A 24,700-nucleotide genomic window follows, 5' to 3' on the forward strand; every position below is an offset into this window, starting at 1 on the left:
GCATCAACTCATTGTGCTTTTAAGATAATTCACATTTCTAACTGTGGATGGTTAGAGAAGTCCATTATGCTCTTATTTGCATAGAGCTTATTCCAGACTGGTACAATATTAAGCTTCTGTAACCTTGGTTCATGTTAATAATTATAACTGTTGTAAATATATTATCACTGTAAGAATGAGGTCAGACTAAAGTCTCTGATTCTAGGGCTTTAAACTATAGGTAAATTTCTGGATAACATAGGAGTGAACTGTGTGGTCCTCTTATACATAGATTTAAAATTTCTGTGTTCAAGTGGACATGTACATTACGTCAATTGTATTTTTAATCCACAGTTGGGAATTTGCATACATGAAGGACTGACTTGGGTTATATATGAATTTTATTATGTGTGGGTGGTTGATGCCCCTGACCCCTGCTTTGTTCAAGGGCCTACTGTATTCCTACATCTAAGCATAGCACATGTATAAGAACATGCATTGTGTGTTGTTTGTAATGGAAAGTATTGGAACAACCTAAATAATAGTGGTCTGGTAGAGTAACTTATGGTATAACCATACAGTGGAATAACTGCACTAAACAAGACAGCTCCAATGATCTTCAGAAGTTTAAAGTTTAAACAGTAAGTAGGAGAACAATACATATGGGAGGTTACCATATGTTATGATATATAAAATGAATATACTGCCCAGCTAGTGTGGCTCAGTGGTAGAGTGCCAACCTATGAACCGGGAGGTCACAGTTTGATTCCCGGTCAGGGCACATGCCAGGGTTGCAGGCTGGATCCAGTGTGGGGTGTACAAGAGGCAGCCGATCAATGATTCTCTTTCATTACTGATGTTTCTAATTCTCTTTCCCTCTCCCTCCCTTTCTCTTAAAAAAAAATTAAAAATTAAAGTTCAAGTTATATACCATTTTGGAGGTTATATAACAACATTACTTTCTGATACGCATTATAAACACCAAGCTTTTACTTTTATGATTCTGCATCAAGCAATTTATACTCCAATAAAGATAAAGTAACAATATACTATTTACCATTATTTTTTTTTTTCTTGTTGGACTTCAAAATCTTGGAACCTTGTAACCAATCACAACAGATATCCACCTCATTATACACAAGATTTCAATTATGGTGTAAATTGGATTTTTATAAACTGATTTTCATCTTATTATCTTATTTTATTTTTAAAAAATATATTTTATTGATTTTTTTACAGAGAGGAAGAAAGAGGGATAGAGTTGGAAACATCGATGAGAGAGAATCATCGATCAGCTGCCTCTTGCACACTCCCCATCGGGAATGTGCCTGCAACCAAGGTACATGCCCTTGACAGGAATCGAACCCGGGACCTTTCAGTCCGCAGGCCAACGCTCTATCCACTGAGCCAAACCGGTTTCGGCAAATTATTATCTTATATTATTGTTATTTATAAAATAGTTACACTAAAACTAACTTCTAAATTATCTTCAATTAATATCTGATGCTGAACACTTAGGTTTTAGGCTGTATCTAGTTTCTCCCCTCTCTCTTATCCATGCTACCCCTAAACAAGTGGTTAACTGGAGTTTGCTTAAATTAAATCTATACTTGGAACATTTCTATTTAGAAAAATCATATAGGAAAAACAAATTAGGAAGACCTCAAAAAAAAGTGTTTTAAAGATGTCAGATGTAAAATCTTAGAAGCAAAGAGTGGGAAGAATAATAACAGCTTAAAACCTAACTGAAAAAGTATTTAAGAATCATATCATCACACATTAACGTAACACAACTAAGCATTTATTATACTGCTTAAGAAGGCAAGCAATTTTGCACTGACATTTCAGAAGTTGTATCTTTAAAATGTAATAAATGCTCATAGACTCTAAACAGTATTTTAAAATATACAATCTCTCCAAAAGAAAATATTCAACTAAAGATAGATAACTTTTAATGTAAGTAAAATGTTACAAGATTTTAAAATTAGTTATATTTTTCACTACACAATGTACAGAAATTTGCAAACTTCCTGTACAGAGCAGTATAATCTTTACTCTTGAGCAAGGCGTTCAATAACACGTCGATAATCGTCCACAAGATCCTGAAAGCTTTCTTCCAGTTGTTCGTGTTGCATGCTTATTTCTATTTGGTTCATCTGGTTTGTCAGTTCTTCTGGTCTAAGACATTTTCTCATTTTAGCAAGATCTCTCTGCTTTTTCTAAGCAACAAACACAATTATTGGTTAGACTAAGAATGCTGATATGTGTCTTTATATTCTTAGATTTTATTTTTTAATTTATTTTTATTTGTATTTAATAAATGTATTTAATAAAAATAGAGAGGGGGGGTCCTCTCTCCCATACATTCAGAGAGGAAGGAAGAGGGAGAGATAGAAATAGAAACATCAGCCGAAACCGGTTTGGCTCAGTGGATAGAGAGTCTTTGCAGACTGAAAGGTCTCAGGTTCGATTCCGGTCAAGGGCATGTACATTGGCTGCAGGCACATCCTCAGGAGGGGGTGTGCAAGAGGCAGCTCGTTGATGTTTCTCTCTCATCGACATTTCTAGCTCTCTATCTATCTCCCTTCCTCTCTGTGAAAAATCAATAAAATATTAAAAGAAAAAAAAAGAAATAGAAACATCAATAATGAGAGGATTGCTGATATCGGTTTGGCTCAGTGGATTGAGCATTGTTCTGTGGACTGAAGGGTCCCAGGTTCGATTCCGGTCAAGGGCATGTACCTTGGTTTGCGGGCACATCCCTGGTAGGGGGTGTGCAAGAGGCAGCTGGTCGATGTTTCTAGCTCTCTATCCCTCTCCCTTCCTCTCTATAAAAAAACAAATATATTAAAAAAAAAAAAAAGGAGGCAGTCGATCAATGATTCTCTATCATCATTATGTTTCTAGCCCTCCATTTCTCTCCCTTCCTCTCTGAAATCAATAAAAATATATTTTAAAATGTATTGTGTTATGTGATAGGAATATAAGCCCTTTATCTAAATTGCAAACCAGTTGTACCACTTATTTAGTAATCCATTGCTTGAAGCTGCTTCCAATCATATTAAATTCATAAATTCATATAAAACTATCATATTAAGTTTTTAAATATAGTCATCAGTTCTGTTCCAAATAATAGAATTAATCATATGCCTGTAACATAATGTTTTAAATTATTATGCTGTTTTTAACTTTCTAAGAAAGCATACTTCCCGAGGTTATCTCCCCCTCCCTTACTATCTTCATTTTCTTCGCTGCCAATTTTTTTTCAGATGGAAGTCAGAATTAAACTCTATTATACTTTTAACTGGTATGGCAAATCTATGAATTAAATTCAAGAGAGCTAAGTACCTAGGAATAAAAAAATAATAATAACTTCATGGGAAAAGTATAAAGCTATATATGTAAATTTATCACAAAGAAGCCCTGGCTGGTGTGACTCAGTTGGTTGAGTGTAATTCCATGCACCGAAAGGTTGTGGTTTGAATCTGATCAGGGCACATGCCCAGATTTCAGGTTTGATCCCCAGTCAGGGTAAATTCAGAAGGCAACCAATTGAAGTTTCTCTGTCACACTGATGTTTCTCTTTTCTCTCTCTCTCTCTCAAAATAAAAACATTTTTTAAAATCTGCTAAACCAAAGGGAAATATTTTTTTTAAATCTTTTAAAATATGCACAGTGTAATGTATTTCTAAACAGTTCCTCACTATGGAGCTCTGCATTTCCATGTTACAGAACAGAAGCCCAGTAAACAGTTGCTATTAGACAGTCACATAACCTGTAAAAGGTAGAACTAGACCTCATTCCTGGTTCCAAACCCAATGAGAAAACACCCATTCTAGATTTTATGTTTGTAAACCAATTAGGAGTTAAATATGCCTTTAAAACAATATAAAAGGTTTAATGCTAAGACCAAGCAGCTGCACCAATTTTATCTTTTTTGGGGGGGAAATTGTTCAAATTTATCTTGAACACCTGAAAATTACTTCTGTTCTAGAGATGCGTTGTTTTTTTGTGATTTAAAAAAATGATTCTAGTTAATACAGATTATTTTTACCTCTTCTTGGCATCAATACAAATAAAGTTATCAATGTTTAAAGAACTTTAAAAGTAAGGTATTAGTAATTCTAATATCTATCCAAATAATTTCTTAGTGGGACAGTGTGTTTAAGTTGTATGTAGACTTAATCCCTTAAATAAAGGCAGACAAAAATCAGTGGACTTTTCTATCAATAAATCAATCATAACTCAGTAATAAGTTAGCAACAATCAAAATTATAATTTCTTTTCATAAAATGTGTTAAAATAAAAATGTAAATTTTACATTCCAAACTTTCCCCATTAAAATGCAGGCATATATTTTACAAACCTAAAAAAAATTCTAAACTGCACTCACTATTTGGCAATTTTACTTTATTCTTAAATTTAATTCTGTATTTGAGAATGCTGTGGTAACAAAACAAAGTACACGAATATCAGCTTGGAATGACAATTGGAGAAAATCATCTGCATACATTCAACAAGGAAATCTTATCAACTACCGGAAAATAAGAGTGTCTTTTTTTTTTTTTTAAACATATTTTATTGATTTTGTACAGAGAGGAAGGAAGAGAGATAGAGAGCTAGAAACATCGATGAGAGAGAGTCGTCAATCAGCTGCCTCTTGCACAGCCCCCACTGGGTATATGCCAACAACCAAGGTACATGCCCTTGACCGGAATCGAACCCGGGTCCCTTCAGTCCCCAAGCCGACGCTCTATGCATTGAGCCAAACCGGTTTCGGCAAGACAGTGTCTTATATTAATTTTTTCTCCCAAAGTTGCGCTAGGTCTTATTTTCGGAGGATGTCTTATTTTCGGGGAAACACGGTATTCCCATGCCTATAGGACATTTAACTCATTTTTTCCCCTAAATATATTTTTATTGATTTTAGAGAGGAAGGGAAAGGGAGAGAGAATCATTAATGATGAAAATCACTGACCAGCTGTCTCCTGCACAACCCCACGGGGGATCAAGTCCCTAACACATCCTTGTACCCTGATGGGGAAACAAACCATGATCTCCTAGTTCAGTGGTTCAACCTTTCTAATGCCACAACCCTTTAATACAGTTCCTCATGTTGTGGTGACCCCCAACCATAAAATTATTTTCATTGCTATTTCATAACTGTAATTTTGCTACTGTTATGAATCGTAATGTAAATGTTCAACCACTGAGCCACACCAGCTGGGCATTTGAACTCATTTCTAGGCTTTTCCAATTTGTAGTAGGTTTCCTATCCTAATAAGCATTGTGACCTTCAAACCAAAGTGGGAGAGTGGGACCCTCAAGCTTTCTTGGTTTTTTCAATGGGATAGAACACTGGATAACTACATTTATTAAAAAGTACATTGTTAAAAAGGGTTTGAACAAGTATCTGAAGAATTTGTAATTTGCCTCTGAGCTTTATTTCAAGAATGATGATAACCATTTTGGCTGTTAAGAACCTGAAGAGTTTTATAACCAGTTTTTGGTTGTCTTTCAGGTAGGTGAAGATGTTAGATAGATGAAGATACTTAATATAAAAAAGTCACTATAATGCTTTAGAGTAGGAAATACTTGTTTTTGTGAACTATAGAAATTTCCATTATTTGGCCTAACTTTGTGAATACTATTCACACTCAAAATTCATCATCCCCCACTTGCTAGTCTGCCTATGTAAAATGTCACATAAATATTAAATGGGTATAAATAAATTATTTTATGATACTAAAAACAATTTTGCTCAGCTGGCGTGGCTTAAGTGGTAGGGCATCAACCTATGAACCAGGAGGGTCACGATTTGAATCCCAGTCAGGGCACATGCCCAGGTTGCAGGCTTGATCCCCAGTGAGTGGCATGCAGGAGGCAGCTGATCAATAATTCTCTCTCATCATTGATGTTTCTATCTTTCTCTCCCTCTCCCTTCTCTGAAATCAATAAATATATTTTAAAAAATAAAAAATATACTAAGTTCAATTATGGTAAAATATAAATGGCAACAAAGGCCATATTTAGGAAGGAGGGAGCAAAGACAAACAGAATGTATATAACAAATGGGGAGACAGACTCAGAAAAAAACTAAAGATAATTTGTTACGGAAGAATCTGGACATTCATATTTTTAAAAATTGTATACAAATAAAAGAAAACAACAAAAGCCATTGGTAAACTATTCTTAGGGTTAATTTTTAAGTGCATGAAAGATATTTATAGCTTACATTAGAAAATTATAACAGTGAGAATTCTTATAACTAACCAGAAGAACATTTTTACTTTTGTAAAAGTTAATTTAGCAAAATGATTTGGAATTGCCCATACATTGGCATTTGCTAAACTTTCTTCTCCATTTTATTTTTTATTTTTTAAATATATTTTTTATTGATTTTTTACAGAGAGGAAGGGAGAGAGATAGAGAGCTAGAAACGTCGATGAGAGAGAAACATCGACCAGCTGCCTCCTACACACCCCCTACCGGGGATGTGCCCGCAACCAAGGTACATGCCCTTGACCGGAATCGAACCTGGGACTTTTCAGTCTGCAGACCGACGCTCTACCACTGAGCCAAACCGGTTTCGGCTCTTCTCCATTTTAAATAGGGGCAAAAATATAATGTTTAAGACTCTTGAAAGTCCTACCTTATATGGGCTAATTAGTCTTCTTTTAATATCCAATCTGTAACTTCTGTATTGTTCAGCATCACTCATGTCAGTTACCAGTAGGCGAAGAATTTCATAAACCCGTCTAGCATGTTTCTAATAAATGAAACAAAAAAATTATATACATTTCTCAAAAGAACATAGGGTATATTGAATACATACCATAGTCCAGAAACTGTGCTAGGTACCAGATGAAAAGCAGTAAAAGATAGTCTCTGTCCTCAAGGAGCTACTTAGCAGTCTAGTGGGTAACACAAGTGATAGAAATACACAAAGTATTATGGGAGCATAACCTGGGAATGAGAGAAATGTTAGAAGGGGATTCCTGGGAGAATCCTGAGCTGAATCTCTCTCTCTCTTTTTTTTTTTTTTTTTAATATATTTTACTGATTTTTTTACAGAGAGGAAGGGAGAGAGAGCTAGAAACGTCAATGAGAAAGAATCATTGACCAGCTGCCTCTTGCACACCCCCCACTGGGGATATGCCCACAACCAATGTACATGCCCCTGACCGGAATTGAACCTGGGACCCCTCAGTCCGCAGACCGACGCTCTATTACTGAGCCAAACCAGTTTTAGCCTGAGCTGAATCTTAAAGGAAAGACAGCATACCATTCCAGAAAGGAAGGGCATCATATGAGTGTATGTGTATGCATGCAGAACAGAAGGAGCTTGATAATGCTGGAGCACAAAATGAAAAATAAGGTGCAAAAGTAGACTGACATTGGAGCAATAATACAGAGCCTCATATACTGCATTAAAAAGCTGGGCTTTTTATCTAGTAAGTGACCGAAATGGGGAAGTGAACAAAGTACGCAAATTTGCCAAGTAAAGCATTCTCTCAGCTACACAAAAAGAAAGGCAGGCAGACCAATTAGGAAGCTGAGTTTTAAATCAGGCAAAAGAAAAAAAAAAATAAGAGGGTATGAACTGAGAGAGCACAAGTAAGAATGCTAAGGGAACAAGGATTCTAGAAATAAAGAGGAGGAAAGATGGGATGTGGAGCAGGATGTGGAATGACAGTGAATTTTCAGTCTATAGAGAGTCAGGAGGCAGAACAACAAAAAATCTGAAGAAAATTCTAGTCTAAGGGTAAGGATTTAAGCGATATCGATATACAGGCAAGAGTTAAAACTGTTAAGCCTGGTTAAGATCTCCTAGGAAAAGCATCAACAACAAGAGTGGAGAGGTTGGAACCCTAGAGTACAGTGGCAGTTAAAGGGCAGGCAGAGGACAGAAAAAAACAGACAAAGAAATATTAGAATTATAAAAGATCTTTCATCATTGATATTTCTCTCTCCCCCTCTCTGAAATCAATAAAAATGTTTTTAAAAATAAGTAACTAGATCAACAAACTGATATTTCTCGCTTTCTCTAAAATCAATTTTTTTAAAAAGTAGGCGACAGCAACATCATGAATGAAACTGATCTGATAGGACCCATGGTTTTTGCCTTGCCTTTGGAGTCACACTGTTTCTGGCTGGCAAAATCCAGTTTGACTATGTATATGGAATCAATGTAATTGGATGTCTAGGAATGTTTTGTTTATTAAACTTAATGAGTATGATAGGTGTTTTATTTAGTTGTGTGGCAAGTGGCCTTGATATTGTCTTCTTTCCATGATCCCACTTTCCAACTTTGCAGTGATATTTTCTTTGCAAGAATGGTAGGAATCATTCTTGCTGCTGGAATTATTGGATGGTGTCATTTTTCTGCTTCCAAAATTTTAATTTCTGTATTAGCCAAGGAAGGTTAGCAACTTCTAGTAGCATATCCTTGTGCTTTGTTAAATGGAGTATGTCCTAATTTCCATTTCTGAACTGAATTTATTTGGGATGTGGACATCATTAGGCCAAACATACAAAAAGGACTTCGAACTCTTAAATTGAACTAGCAAACTCCTACAGTGCAACTATCATGGAGATCTAATGTTTGACTATTAGAGCAATAGAAGTGAACATGTATCTTTTGTTCATTTTTATAGAACTTTCTAATACTATATTAGGTCTACCTGCAGTATGATTAGCTTTAAGTGTTTGTGCTTATACAAATAAGAAGTGCTATTCTTTCCTGTTCCTGCAGCCTTTGAAAAACAATTTTTTTCCTTAAATTATATTATGTTTTTTATAGATTTTCATCAACTATGCAAAACTAACCACAAAGCTGATAAATCTTTCCTAAAAACAACCAGTCGTAGTAAAGAAGACACAGACTTATTGCAGAAATATCTTCCCAAGGAATTAGAAAAGAAAAAATCACCTGTTCTTGCAAGTCAGATGTACTTCAAGCAAAAAAATGATCCCAATGTAGTTTGAGTTTGCACTTCAAAAATCTGACATTCCTTAAAATTATCTCACAGAATTTCTGCTAAAATTCAATGATGCAGAAAGAAGTTCACAGCCTGCCCTACTGTAGATGTGAAATGGGAACACCTGTTTAGATATTAGCATTAACTAAAAAACAGTGACCTAGACTGGCCATATTAATGCTTATAGTTGGATCTCTGTATTTCTTGGAAAAAGAAAATCACTAACTTTTTTTGAAAAAATATTTAAAATGTCACAATTTCAATATTGCAGTTATGAATGTAAAGTGCATTTGATACTTGTTAATTAAAATTTCCCAATTTTAAAAAAAGATGATCACAATGTTAAGTGGAAAACCAGGAACTATAATGCCTTAGAAGCCAAATGAGGGTAGGTCATAGTATCAAATGTTAGTCCTTATTATTGGAATACTCTTCGTTCCACATACTTTCATAATCCAAATCCTACCCGTTATTTAAGGCTAGGATACCCAAAACACTGATTCCCTTGCTTACATAAATAATAAATTTCCTCCTCTCAACTCCCATGCTATTTTTTTCTGCACCTATCTTAAGTTACTTACTACTTTATTTTTAAAATATATTTTTATTGATTTCACAGAGGAAGGAAGATGGAGAAAGAAAAATCAGTGAAGAGAGAGAATAATTATTCAGCTGCCTCCTGCATTCCCCACACTGGGGATCGAGCCTGCAACCTAGGCCAACCCAGGCATATGTCCCGAACTGAACCATGAACTCAACCACTAAGCCATGCGGGCAGGGCTTTACTACTTTAAAACTCAAGTAAATATAAAGTGAAAGTTAAGTGTTTTATTTCAACCCCTTCTCCCTGCCAAAACTATCTCCAGGGGTATTAAGTACTTTACCAGTTTAGATAAACATTTTCTTAAAAAGCAAAAATAAGATCCCAATATTCGCCTTTTTCTGCTTGTTACACTTAACATAGCCATTAAATAAACTATCTTCCCACTCCATTAATGAGGAAATTGAGGCACAGGAGACAAACTAAATTGCCCTAAGATAATTTTTTCTTTTCTAATTCCTACAGACCAAGTGGTGGAGCCAGATTAGAAACCAAACAATCTGGCTTCAGAGCCTGTATAACAACTGTTACTTCCCACACATGTATTCTTAATGTATTTGCAATATTTAAGTTGTATACTTCAATACCTTATTTACTTTGAACTTTTGTTGTGCCTCTATTGCCATATCTTCATTGAATCCTTGCATTAACTTTTCCCGAGAAAAACAGGGCAAATCTTGACAAAGCTTCACAAGCACAAAGTCTCTTAAGTTCACATAGCTTTCAGATGGATCTTCCGCTAAAGAAATAAAGCAAAATAACATTTCCTTTATCCGACATAATGCCTTTATCATTTACAATCTCAAAATATATATATATGCTAGTCTAGAAAGACAGATTTTCTTAAAACTATTATACATACACAAAAGTTAGTGTCAAAGGATTATCCATTATAAATTAAATAATAATACTATTATTTTTGCCAAATAAAATTATAGGTGCAATCCTTTTGCAAAAACATTTGTGAAATTAAAGCTATCTTCAAATTTAAACTTAAAAAATATTTTAATTGACGGGGGCATCTTAGTTTTATTTTCATTTAAAGTAGCTGTACAAACAAGAGATTAAGGTTTGGATAATCAATTCCAAATGCAAATATTTTCTGATATCTAAGGGTTCCAAAGCTCAACTTATATAACTTCCTTACTTTAATCCAATAACCTTCATAGTTTGCAATAGTTCTTTCACTTCATTAAAAAAAACTCTTATAAAAGCAAATAGTGCTGAAACCGGTTTGGCTCAGTGGTAGAGCGATGGTCTGCGGACTGAAGGGTCCCAGGTTCGATTCCGGTCAGGGGCATGTACATTGGTTGTGGGCACATCCCCGGTGGGGGGTGTGCAGGAGGCAGCTGGTTGATGTTTCTCTCTCATCGATGTTTCTAGCTCTCTATCTCTCTCCCTTCCTCTCTGTAAAAAAATCAATAAAAATATATTTAAAAAAAAAAAAGCAAATAGTTTTTTAGAGAGTAAAATGAGACTATGATACCAATCCTTTCTTCACTGCATCTGAGTAGCATCAATCTTCCTTTATGTTTGTCTAAGTAGTAGACAAGGAAAACATCAAAATATGATGGATAAAAAGAATACTGCATAATCAGAGAACATGAGCTTGACTATTCTGTCATTCACAAATGTAAGGACAAGTCACCTTAGTTCTCTAAGTCTTCATTTTCTGATCAGTAGAGGCTTAGAAACAAAGAATGTTAAAATCTGAGCTAATTCATGGATCACAAGACTTAATATTGTTACAGTATCAATAATACTCTATAAATTATTCAATGCAGTCCCTATCAAAATCCCAGCTGGCCTTTTCGTTTAAGAAATTAATAAATTCATTCTAAAATTCATATGGATATGCAAAGAACCCAGAAGAGACAATACAAAATTGAAAAAGAACAAAAGTTAGAGGACTCACATTTCTTAATTTCACAACTTAATACAAAGCTACAGTAATCAAGCACAAGGATAAACAGATCAAGGAACTGAATTGAGAATTAAAAATAAACCCTTATATTTGTGGTCCATTTTTGAGAAGACAGACAATTCAATGAGGGAAAGAACAGTCTTTTAACAAATGACACTCAGACAAAGGGATCGCCAGAAACCAAAGAATGAAGTTGGACCCCTTTCCTCACACCACACAAAAATGAACTCAATATGGATTATAGACCTAAATGTAAGAGATAAAGCTATAAAACTCTTAGATGAAAAAAGGAGTAAATCTTCATGACTTTTGGTTAGGTAATGGTTTCTTAGATAACAGAACCAAAGCACAAGCAATGAAAGAATAGATAAACTGGGCTATATAAATATTTAAAACTCTTGTGCTTAAAATTATACTATTAAGAAACAACCCCAAAAGGGTAAAAAAATATTTCCAAATCCTATATATGAGACCTGTATTTAGACTTCTTAAAAAATGTTTATAATTCAATAAGAAAAAGACAACCCAATTTTAAAAATGGGCAAAGGAAGTATACACATTTTTCAAGAAGATATTCAAATGGACAATAAGCACATGAAAAGATGCTTAACATCACTAGCCACAAGGAAATCAAAATCAAAGGAAATACCATTTCATGTCCACTAGAATAAAAAAGTAACAAATACACAGGTCATCGATGGTAAGTTTTTAAAAAAATATATTTTATTGATTTTTTACAGAGAGGAAGGGAGAGAGATAGAGATCTAGAAATGTCGATGAGAGAGAAACATCGACCAGCTGCCTCTTGCACACCCCCTACCGGGGATGTGCCCGCAACCAACGTACATAACTCTGACCAGAATCGAACCTGGGACCTTTCAGTCCGCAGACCAAAGCTCTACCACTGAGCCAAACCGGTTCCGGCAGATGGTAAGTTTTAATTATCACTCTATCTGGCTCTAGGTCAAGTAAGCAAAGGCCATCTCAATATAAAGAATATCCTGAATTGCAAAAGGAGATCCAAAGCATGCAAAAAAGATCCACAAAGTTAAGAAAACACACACACAAAATAATGAAGAAACAGGCAATTAAAATGACGTAGAGGAGAAAACTTCACTTTTTAAAAGGAATCTAGAACTATCTTAATGAGAACAGCTGATAAGGCATTTTTAGTATTTTATAATGCCAAGAAATGGTAACGCTGAAAATAAAGGCTGATACCCCAGTTTTCAAATTCAGAAGTCCTTTAGCATGTTTAGCCTATTCTCTTAACAGACTTCAGTTTGCAATGAATAAAGGCTACCATTATTGATGACTCTTCACTGAAATTTAAGAAATAAAATTCTTTATCTGCTAATTGGTGCTAAGTATCAAGGACTTCATTGGTTGGAACAGACAGAAGAAAGTGGTTAAGAGGCTTCACAGAAACAACCCCTGCTGACACATTACCCACTAGAGAAGACAAAGACTACTTATGTGAACTACAGATTAAAATCACCACAAAAGAAGTCCCTTCATGTAGCACCAAGTCCAAGCTCCATAAGTAAACAGAAGCTAAACAATTTTCAGCTTAGCTAAAAAGAGGTGTTATCATTTGTATTATGTTTCTATATTTTACAAGTCACTAAGTTAGTGAAGGTGAAACAAAGCTTTTGATATTAACTTTAGTAATGACTGCTTAATCTCCCAAACTTCTAAACCATTTCACAGTAGGAAAGTCACGTGAAAACATAATTCAACTCTATAAACATGGAACTCCCTTTTAAAAACATGCTTTTCCTCCAATTTATTAATCTACAGGATCAATTCAAAATCTGTTTTGGGATAACTTTAATTTTATTTAGCCTGGCCAAACAAAACCACTATATTACATTAAAAAGGAAGACACTAATAATTTGCCTACTAGCCTATTTATATATTTTAGTCCCACATCCAGTGTATTTTTTTGTCATTAAACAAATTGACAAAATTCCAAAATAGCATTTTTAAAAGGTTTACATTTTTGTGCATGTTAAGTGTTATAGTTTTAAAAACAAAGATTAGCCGAAACCGGTTTGGCTCAATGGATAGAGTGTCGGCTTGGAGACTGAAGGGTCCCGGGTATGATTCCAGTTAAGGGCATGTACCTTGGTTGCAGGCATATCCCCTAGTAGGGGGTGTGTAAGAGGCAGCTGATCGATGACTCTCTCTCATCGATGTTTCTAACTCTCTATCTCTCTCCCTTCCTCTCTGTACAAAATCAATAAAATATATTTTTTAAACAAACAAACAAACAAAACCCAAAGATTAAAACTCTTACAGTAGGGGTGTCGAACTCAATCAGAGAAGGGGCCAAAATCTAAAATCCAGCCTAAATCTCGGGCTGAATGGTTTACTGAACAGTCATAAACTGTCATTGTGATGGAAACGCAGCGGAGTGCAGTGATGACAGCGCGGTGCGGGCCACATTGCAAGGCCTGGCGGGACGGATTTGGCCCGCAGGCCTTGTGTTTGACACATGTGCTCTTACAGAATTAATAACATTTAATACCTAATTTGGATGTGACTATCTGGTACAGTAATTTTCTTGGGGAGGGAGGTGACTTTCAGTTTAATCAGCAACTTTAAGAGTAACAAATTTGAAAGTGTTACTCAAGAATGAAATAACAATAATATAAATATTCCTTGGGCCACTTGGTTCTTTGGTAGTTCACATTTACATACTATCAATCATCTGTAACTCTAGCTAATGATGACTTTTCCATTCAAGAGTCTCTTTTCCTCTTTTCTATTCATAATATTTCAATGGCTAATTCATACTAAAAGATCTTTTCAAAACAAGTAGGCCACATTACACCTTATAAACTACTGTTGTGAAGACATGCATTTTAGGAATATAAAACACACTCTTTTTAAAAAATATATATATATTTTATTGATTTTTTACAGAGAGGAAGGGAGAGATAGAAAGCTAGAAACATCGATGAGAGAGAAACATCGTCCAGCTGCTCCTGCACACCCCTTACCGGGGATGTGCCTGTATCAAATGTACATGCCCTTGACCAGAATCGAACCTGGGACCTTTCAGTCCACAGGCTGACGCTCTATCCACTGAGCCAAACTGGTTTTGGCTAAAACACCCTCTTAAGAAATGTGTATTCTATTCAGGAACTATTTATTTGGTGTGGGTTTTTTGTTTTCTTCCCCTCAGTAAGTTTTAGAATATTCTGCTCCTACATGAAAATTTGAGCGTGGTTTCTGAGCAACGCAACTGTTGCTAAATAAAATGAACAAATAAGTCATACCATATTTACAACATGTTCATGCCTAACCAAGATTTCCCAATATATATTCAATTCAGTATCTTCAATTTGTTCAATTAGTAAGCACTTCATATTGTAGAGATGTAATCCAATACCACTAAAGCGTATGATGTAAGCCATCTTTAGTCAGTACCAAAAAGACCCAAGGACAATGCTGTTTAAAACAGAATACTTACCTTTGCCCCCCAAAATGATCAATCTGAAAATTTTTTTCTAGAAAGTATCTTTCAGTACAAATCAAAACTTACATACCTGTAATATCAAGAACAGAAGGAGATGCAATGTAATACCTATGAACTGTTTCAAGAAGTCGAGCACCATGGCCTTGACCTTGAAATGGAGTCAATATCAGCATCTGACTATAGTAAAGAAATTATTTTAAAGTTAAAATATCACATGACCAGTTTAAAAATTGCAAATAACTAGAGTACTATGAACATTTTAAAATCTGCATGATTTTTTTTTTCAATCAACTGTCAAAAAATCCAAAAATTATCAAGATATTCCAAATTGGCTTAATCTTCCTGTTTCCAAGGAAACAATGAAATAAATCAGTACATAACCAATGAATAATGGTGATTTTTAAAAAACAAATCAACACTATTATAACAAGTATTGGAAACTTCAGCAGTTCCTTCTTCTGAAATAAAAGGCAGGGCACGTGTTATACTGCCAATTACCTTACACGTGGCCGGGTTTTGTCTGGGTACACATAGTAATTATAGACTGTCATGTAGCCTACGGTCGCAAAGAGCGTAGCTCCATCCTTATTATACTTCTCAAATCTGCAGATAAAACAGAAAGCCAAGCAGGTCAATTACAGTCACGCTCCCATGCAGTGTCCATTTTCTTTTCCATTCTCTGACTGAATTTTCAGTGTCAGCAAGCTACTCTGTGAGGGCCCAATGGGTACACCTGCTATGTTCTGAATGTACAATTCACTTAATTGGTGTGCAGCAACTTGGATAAATCAGACCTCTTTACATCACTTCAGTGCACTTGCCTATTATAAAGATGAATAGGTGGCAAGTAAAAGAAAACATAGGCAAAGCTCATTTTACTGTTTAAGCCTACATTCAGGGCCCTAACGGACAACAGCATTTAATTCAGCTCTATTCTCAAAGTCTCCCAAAGCATAATGAAGGAAAACTCAAGCTTCATAAACAATAGTTTTTCTTTCCTGGGAAAAATATCATTATACTGTCCCAATAATTGGGTCGCCACAATTAAAATGCTAGCTTTGTGGAGGTAATAAGGTCTACTGTTGCTTTAGAACTGTACTTACACTAGAAAGTAGTGCCATCTTTCATCATCCACGTCAATAAAGCTAGCAGTCTCAATAAACCACATCAAAAAGGTCTGAAGCCTTTCATGATATTCTCGAAAGCCTCTACACGTCATGTCAGCCTAGGGAAAAAGCCAGAAAAGTCAGGTGAAGCTCATCACAGAGGTGCGTGAAAATGTGGAGGACACATAACAATCCTGTGGGAAAATGTTTTAGAAGTTTCAGATTAAGATGTGTACACAGACACACACAAAATATATTTGTTTTCAATGCTGACAAAACTTGGTTTCCTGAAGTTAGAATAAATCACTGAAAATAACAACAAAACAGTACATGGGTTCCTTTTATCCAAGAAATATTTAGACTTATTTTTACCTTGTATATCTGAAAGGTAAAGTTCTCCCTTGTTGGACTTAGAACAGAGTATGTATGGAGTAAGGTTCCAAATGGCTTGAAATCAACTTCTTTTTCCAGTAAAGAAAGAAAATCATTTGTGTTTGTGCAAAATCCAGGTGGAATGATTTGTCTAATTTTGCCCTCGACATCATCTGCCTAAGGAATGGAGGTGAAAGGACATAAGAATACATTAATAACAAACTTTACTTTTAGTTAAATATGCTTACTTTCTTTGAAATGGACAAAACCTACAAAAATAAAAAAAAACTTTAAGTTCATAAATAAACATGTAGTGAACTAGGAAAGGATGAGTTTCATGTACCTTAGATACTACCACACAAATCTGAGATTAAAACATAACATAGAAATAAAAAAGAGGAGGCAAGTAGCCTGAAATCAAGTGCAAGAATAAGAGCTACTGAAATTTCTAATACCGTGTAGAAAATACTATGTCTCTTCAGGACAGTTTGAACTGCCCAAAACAAAGGCTGCTTATTATTTAATGTGTGTGAAGGAGAACATATTATCCAAGACATGAAAAGATCACCAGCAGTAGTGAAGTGAGACTAGGGTATGACCAAAGTAACAACCTCACAATGAACAAATAGGTCATAACTCCCTCATAACCAAACTCAAAATTAAAATAATTTTTAAATTATACTCTCTTAGGGAATACATAAATTGTATGAACAGATATATTATCCACTTATCCCTATAATGTGACATAATTCTTATGGACTTAGATTTGTGACAGTAAAAAAGAGACAAGTCTGGACAACAAAATTAAATTCAGAGATTAAAATTACCCTTGTTAAACAACCTCAATGAATGTTAAAACTATCAGCTGAGCAGACTTCATAATCCTTTTCAAACCCCCAAAAGACCACTTGATTGAATACATTTACTACTTCTCTTTAACCATGAATATTTGATGAAGTCTTACAATAAAGTATTACTGCTTCTCACCAGGCAATAAAACTTAATGAATTGGTCTCAACTTAACAAAACCTTACCCTTCAATACAGTCCCTAAAAGCCTGACATTACATTCAACAAAATGAGCTTGCATACTATTCAAACTTTTTTTTTGAACAATGAGGCCAGGTTTTTACTTAATGGAGTTTGCCGTGAGTTCAGCTGTAATGTTTGTATTGTATCTATTTCCACAAGGACTGACACAAGAACACTTTGTGTTAACTTACTAAGCAGCTCTTTCATACCGTTTACATGCATGATGGGTATTAGTTCTAAACCAAGACCCTTGCTACTTAGCATTCAAAACAGGGAAATTAAGATGCTTAGGACAAAATACACTACAAAAGGCTAATACAACATGCTACTAATTCCTGTCCTTTCAACCATCTTTTAACTAAGTAGAAGCAATGCACCTGCAGATGAATAGCACTTTATTATCATTCAGTTACATTTTAGGATACAGAACCAAGGATGGAGTTTATCATAAACAAGTTCTATTTTCAGTACTTTGGTACCACCACCATTTATATATATCTTATTTATAGCTATAAAAAAGAGAGCTTTTATTTAAAATATAGCTGTTCAACATTGTGCCCAACAGCTTTTTTCTAATATGTACACTAGTCCTTGCAATCCATTTACATTCAAGATCAAATAAACTGCATTTGGTAGGATTATTTTTATTTAAAAAGTACTGTTTGATAAATATTTCTCCTTGAAACTGCTATCTAATGTGAAGAAACAATCTTAAGCATATTTTATATAATCTGTACAGTTTCAATAATTACAAGAGGAAGTTGTAATAAAAAGGGATAGTTTTAATAGGTCTGTTGTGTGGCAATCAAAATCCAGAGTACTGATGGGTAAAGTAGTGTAATTTTAGTTCAAGTTTAAAAAAAGAAACACTACTTAAATAAAGAGGTTTATAATCTACCAGCTTAAAAGAAAACACTTCAAGGCATTTATAATGTATATAATTTTAACTTTTTAAAAGCATTCCCTATGTTCCGTCTTCTCAACAAGGCATTGCAAAAGCATAATCAAATGAGTTCAAATATCTTGCATCAAGTAGCAGTTCTGGTAGAAGACAGAACAACACAAAAGTCTGAACACAACAAAGTTGAAAGAGAGTTAATGTTTAACTTTCAAAAGATAGCTATTTATTGTACCAAATATTTTCAAATAATTATTTTGCTCTGGGCAAGTTTACACATTACTTTAAGAACTTTCACAGGGGAGTAAAAGGCTAAGTTTAAAAACAAGAAATTTATTACTATTTATAACAAGGTAGAGAAAATGTATAGTGTACAACAAAAGTAGGTTTACAGTTGTATGAAAAATAATTCAAGAATTAATAAATAACAACACAAGAACAAACTCTATTTCTGGTACTCACAACTATAAATCTACTTTGGGTATCTTATATGTTACATTAAATATATAATATAAAACCAAATAGCTTTTCAAATCTAGAATTCAGAACTTTGCATCACTAAAAGAAAACTTTATATTTCTCTATTAAATGGATTGTGCCTTAGGAAAAAAAAGTTTCATAAACATCATGTTTTTGAGATCTGTATTCCTCTTTTTCCAAAGGAATAAATATATTTTAGACCAGTTAAATATTCATTTCTCATAATGGGTTACTGACCAGATAATAAAATCATTCAAGATCAAATAAACTAGAGAAAAACTCTAACCATTGTTAACTGAATGTCGAATTAAAGATTAACTGAAACCTTTAGTCCCAAGGATTGTGGCTAAAGGTTTAGATTCCATTTCTGAAGATCACTGAAAATTTCCCTATCTTAAAGAACATTATTCTAAACTTCAATTAAAATTATACAAAAACCTAGTTAATGAAAGGATAACAAATTAAGCTGAAAAGATCAAGAATTCAAACTAAAACCTAGTACATTTAATTAATAAAATCATACCTTACAAATGTTTTCCTAACATTTGGCAGCATTTTTTAAAAGGAAAAGTATAAAAGTAACTATTCTATTTAGGTCTTATATTATGTGAATCATGATAAAATGTTTTAGATTGTATACTCTCTTATTATGGTCATTTCAACTTCTGACTTCTATACTTTGTTACTTATGTTCCTATGAAGCAATTTTTGCTTTTCCTCATCACTGCTTAAAGCATGTGCCTGAGAATAACTGGTAGTCTGCTATAATAGAAATATGTTTATACTTACATTTGTTTTTATACACATTTGAAAACCAAATTACATTAAATCCTCACTCAATGTAATTGATTAAGTTCCATGATTTTAAGAGAAACGATGTATAATGAAACTAATTTTACCATAGGATAATTGATGAGTTTATACATGAGTTAAGTTCCTACAGCATATCATCAATGTTATACTAGTAATGACTCTGAATGAAACAAAATTATTCAAGGACCTGCTATACCTCATCAGTGTATTAACCTAACAGTACCATTTGTCTAAATTTGTCTATGGAGAGTTATTTTTGAAACTGCAATTTTAAAGGCATGTTAAGTAGATGGTACCTGCTATCCTTTATTTGGCTAAGGTGGCAGAGTTAATATCTACACTAATAAAAGAGAAATATGCAAATTGCCCATACCTCTGCAACGATCACCCACCAATCAGAAGTATGCAAATTAACCCAACAAAGATGGAGGGTTAATTTGCATACACAGGCACAGAGTGAAGACTGAAGGTTCCGGCCCAAGCCAAGACTAAAGACTGAAGACAACTAAAGACTGAAGAGGCCTGGCTTCTCCTCTATGGCTGGAGCGGAGAAGCCAAGCCTCACTGCGGCCAGAGTGAAGGCCTGGGTCCCAGGTGCTGGAGGAAAACTGGTGCCAGCAGCCAGGGGAAAAATGGCCTATTTCACGAATCTTCTTGCAATGGGCCTCTAGTTAATTATAATTCTAAAAATACCTAAGATATGCTATAAAAGCAAGAGAAGAAAATTCCATATCTACTTAATTTGCTCAAATTGAAATTCTCGGGGAGGGTGAGAGGGGGAATGAGAAAAAATAAACCAAAGAACTGTATACTTACTAGAGACCCAGTGCACAAAATTGGTGTACAGATAGGGTCCCTAAGCCTGGCTGGTGATCACGGATGATCAGGGCCTTCCAGCTGCCTGCTGGGCCTTCCTTCGTTCCATGCCGTGCCCTGATTGTCAACGCACATCATAGCAAATCGAACTCCCAGTCGAATTCTCAAGGGGATACTTTGCATATTAGCCTTTTATATATATATACTAGAAGCCCGATGCAGAAAGATTCATGCTATAATGGGCTTTCCCTGGCTGCCGGCACCGCCTCTCCACTCCAGCCCAGCCTCTTTCCACTCCAGCCCCGCTTTCCCACACTGCCTAGAGGCCCTGAGAGACCAGGGATGGGGCAGAATGCCTGTGTCGTAGCCATGGCAATGATGCAAGCATCCCACCTCCATCACTCAGAGCCTGTGTATGCAAATTAACCATCATATTTGTTGGGTTAATTTGCATATTGTTGCTGATTGGCTGGTGGCATAGCAGAGGTACAATCAATTTACATGTTTATCTATTATTAGGTAAGATAGATAGAAGATATGTACAGCCCATGGATAAAGACAATAGTGTGGTAAAGGCCAGGGCGGGGAGGGGGGGGAGAAGGCTGGACAGAGGGAGATATATGGGGGTGGGAGGAGATGGGCCATCTGTAATACTGTCAATAATTTTAAAAATGTTTTAAAAAAACCCAAAACTTGGAATCTAAACATTTTTTAAAATTCTCTGACAATATTTAAGTTGTAAAATCTTGATTATTGTAATTAACTGTAAACTTTTCCACCACTGGAAAAACAATGGTTATATTGTTCGTTTATATTACATTAGTGTTTTGCCACATGAATTCACAAACAAAATTCCAAAATAAAAAGCTCAATATATGATTTTAAATCTAAACATATAATTTTTAAAATGTTTTATAATCAATAAAAATAAAAAACATTAAAATATTATTGATATTTTATACTCCATAAAAAGCATTACTTATAAGGAGCATTTAAAATTATTTTTAAAAAGAGTATAGTGAAATATTATTAGTCTAATAAAGATTATTTTTTCATTTCCTCAAGATTAGGTTTTTGTAAATGTGCATGATTTTTCTGTAAGAGGCTAAAGAATCCAGAAAAAAAATCTCGAAATCTGCTCTTACCTACTCACAAATTCAATCCATATATGGGAGACAACATAAATAGATTACTGAAATTCACAGATAATACCTTATCCATGTATTAAAACTTTCTCTACCAAATCTTTCTCAGAAATGCTAACAATAGCAGTATTGAACAATCCTAGTTGCACATCCTTTCACTTAAAAGCAATGAAATTACCTCAAGAGAGAGCAGGAGGTATTAATAAAAGCAAAGATCAGTGATAACCATAAAATAAACAAACTATCAGTGTCTAAATAATCAAGTTTACTGTACTGTACAATTCAGAATAATTATAGCTGCCTTTAAAGATGAAGGCTAGTGAAGATACTTTATAGGCATCTCAATTGTCATTAAAAAATATTAGGTGCAACTGGAGAACTCCACATGGAAAAGAAAAAGTAATAATGTAATGGCAAAATTCTAGTAAGCAAACTTATAAGCAGATCTACTGTAGTTTCTGACCATCTAAAATGGTATACTTTTCATATACAAAAATATACTATACATAGTATAGTATACTTTTCATATACTAAACATAGTTTAGTCTGCAAAATCTCATATATAATAGTCTCAAACCTAACACACCTAAAACAAAAATCTTGATTTCTCCCCTAAATCTTTTCTAATCTTTCCTATTTCCTTTAATAGTACCACTATTTTTTTAAGCATTGGGGTCTTCCTTATTCCTCTTTTCAAAATATATCCTCAATAAAACAACTGAATGCAGTAACACTACAATGTCCTGGCCTCCTTCCTTTTCAGTCTTGCCCCCCTATAGTGTGTTCTTTGCATAACAGCAGAATCATTTAAAAAGTAAAAACCATATCAAAGGACCCCCACCTTCTTAAATCCTTTAAAGGCTATCAACTATTCTTACCCCTCATGATCTAGTTTTCCAAACCCTACAATCATTTACTACCCTCTCTTCCATCACCACAGTGATTTAATGATGGTAATCTTCCTAGACTACAAAAATGCCAAGAGTGTTCTTATTTCAGGGCCTTTGCATATGCCAGTCCTTTTGCTAACTAAGCTCTTTCATTACATGGCTGGCTCTTCTTTATTTAAAAACCAACAAAATGTTTATTCATAACACTAAATTTAATTTGTTTATTTACTACTAGAGGCCCAATGCACAAAATATGTAAATGGAAGGGGTCTCTAGGCCTGGTGGGCGATCAAGGGCTATTGGGGCCATCTCGCCCAGACCCTGGAGGCCTGCTGCTGGTCAGGGAGTGGAGAAAGGGGAGGGACCACAGAGGTTTACTAGTTGGGGGGGAAGAACCAAGAGAGGTTGGCCGGCCATGGGAGGTTGGCTTTGGGAGCACACTGACTACCAGGGGGAAGCTCTGCATTGAGCGTCTGCCCCCTGGTGGTCAGTGCATGTCATAGCGACTAGTCAACCAGTCATTCCGGTTGTTCAGTAATAACAGTCACTTAGGCTTTTATATATATATATATATATATATAGAGAGAGAGAGAGAGAGAGAGATTTGTTTACTGACTGTTACTCTTGGCTAGAATATAAGGCTAGAGATCAGCAACTTTGTTTGCCACTATATTCTGGCATCAAGAAAACAGAAGGCACTATGGAATGAACATTCTTGCTGCAAACTGAGATAGAAGAGGCAAGCCCATTCCCTAACATCCACTTCCTATTCTCTCTTATTTATTTATTTATTTATTTATTTATTTATTTATTTATTATTGATTTTTAGAGAGGGAGAAGGAGAGTGAGATACAAATATCAATGATGAGAGAATCATTGATTGGCTACTTCCTGTACCCCTTACTGGGGATCAAGCCCACAACCAGGGCATCTACCCTTAACCGGAATCGAACCTGGGACCCTTCTGTTTGCAGGCCAACACTCTATCCACTGAACCAAACCAGCGAGGCCTACCCATTCTCTTTTCATAAGGGGGGAAAAAGTGTTTGCTTGAACATATAATTTAAATAAATGATCTTCGATCATGAAGCAAATAATCCTACAAAAAGACATTATAAAAGATTGATTCCTTACTTGCAACACAGTACTTCTAAATGGGAAAACCTGGCTTTCAAGAATGGAACAATTAGAAGTCAATGCAAATACATAGCTATTTTCACTGCACACAGTATTTGAAAGATTTGTCAATAATCATGTCAATAGTTCCTTTGGAAGAAATCAATTCAACACTATCAGCTGGAACTTAAAAACCCACCAAAATCCTCAACCAGCGAATTTTGTACAACACAAGAGAAAATACCACCTGCATTTTTAATTAGAGTATCTTGCAGGGCTTGAGAATTTAACAATCTAATAGGAAATAGTTGACTATGGAAAACTACATTTTAATAAGTCTGTGTTAAATGCTACTTCAGCTAAGATTAAATCTTTTCAAACATCAAATCACCATGACTACAGCATAATTCAGAAATACTTTTAAATCTGCAAAATTAAAAAAAAATCCAAGGGATATAAACCACTGAATAAAACAAATACTGTATTAATACAGTTATATATTATTTATCTGACAAGCTTAGTCATCTTGAACAGGGCTGGGAAGTGGGAACAAAAAAAAAAGTAAGTGCTCAAACTATTTCTGACACTAACGTTGAATAATGGATATAAGAGACTATTTTAGACCTCTTTTATTCTATAGCCAAGTCATGTTACAGTTCCATTAAGCTTACCAATATAGTATTTTCACCCATAAGGGGACTATCTGCAAGAGAGAAGCACTTCACAATAGCAGGAAATTGGGAGTTTATTGCATAAAAGTATGAGAGTTGGGAAAAAATAAAGTATACATTGTAAAAACAAAAATAAAACTGATAAGCACAAGAGCCTGGGCCCATTTAGAGCTGGTCATAAATAGTCCTAACATTTTTAAATATAAGATAGTACTATACATTATGCCTATTACCATTATCTCCTGGTACAACTTTAAAAAATATATTTTTATTGATTTCAGGTATGGAGAGATTGAGAGAGATATAAACATCAGCAATGAGAAAGAATCATTGATTGGCTGCCTCCTGCACGCCCCCATACTGGGGATCGAGCCCGCAACCTGAACATGTGCC

General features: G+C 34.8%; 2 protein-coding genes across 4 annotated transcripts in view; one reads left to right on the top strand and one right to left on the bottom strand.

The window, feature by feature from the left end:
• Positions 1–24,700, top strand: part of SLC25A12 (solute carrier family 25 member 12) — a 149,638-nt gene that overhangs the window by 9,568 nt on the left and 115,370 nt on the right. The window lies entirely within an intron of this gene.
• Positions 1,764–24,700, bottom strand: part of HAT1 (histone acetyltransferase 1) — a 39,037-nt gene continuing 16,100 nt past the window's right edge. For 2 of the 3 annotated variants that reach the window (XM_036421903.2, XM_045575401.1), the window contains exons 5-11: positions 16,448–16,624; positions 16,073–16,194; positions 15,468–15,572; positions 15,040–15,146; positions 10,149–10,300; positions 6,632–6,748; positions 1,764–2,198 (exon numbers count right to left, since the gene is read on the bottom strand). In XM_036421903.2, the coding sequence (XP_036277796.1) occupies positions 2,031–2,198; positions 6,632–6,748; positions 10,149–10,300; positions 15,040–15,146; positions 15,468–15,572; positions 16,073–16,194; positions 16,448–16,624 (948 nt within the window). In that variant the 3' untranslated portion in view covers positions 1,764–2,030. The remainder of the gene's footprint in view (positions 2,199–6,631; positions 6,749–10,148; positions 10,301–15,039; positions 15,147–15,467; positions 15,573–16,072; positions 16,195–16,447; positions 16,625–24,700) is intronic. The other variant, XM_045575400.1, reaches the window with a different exon arrangement.

Source organism: Pipistrellus kuhlii, unplaced genomic scaffold (assembly GCF_014108245.1).
Source record: "Pipistrellus kuhlii isolate mPipKuh1 unplaced genomic scaffold, mPipKuh1.p scaffold_m20_p_7, whole genome shotgun sequence".
Taxonomy (NCBI): Eukaryota; Metazoa; Chordata; class Mammalia; order Chiroptera; family Vespertilionidae; genus Pipistrellus; species Pipistrellus kuhlii.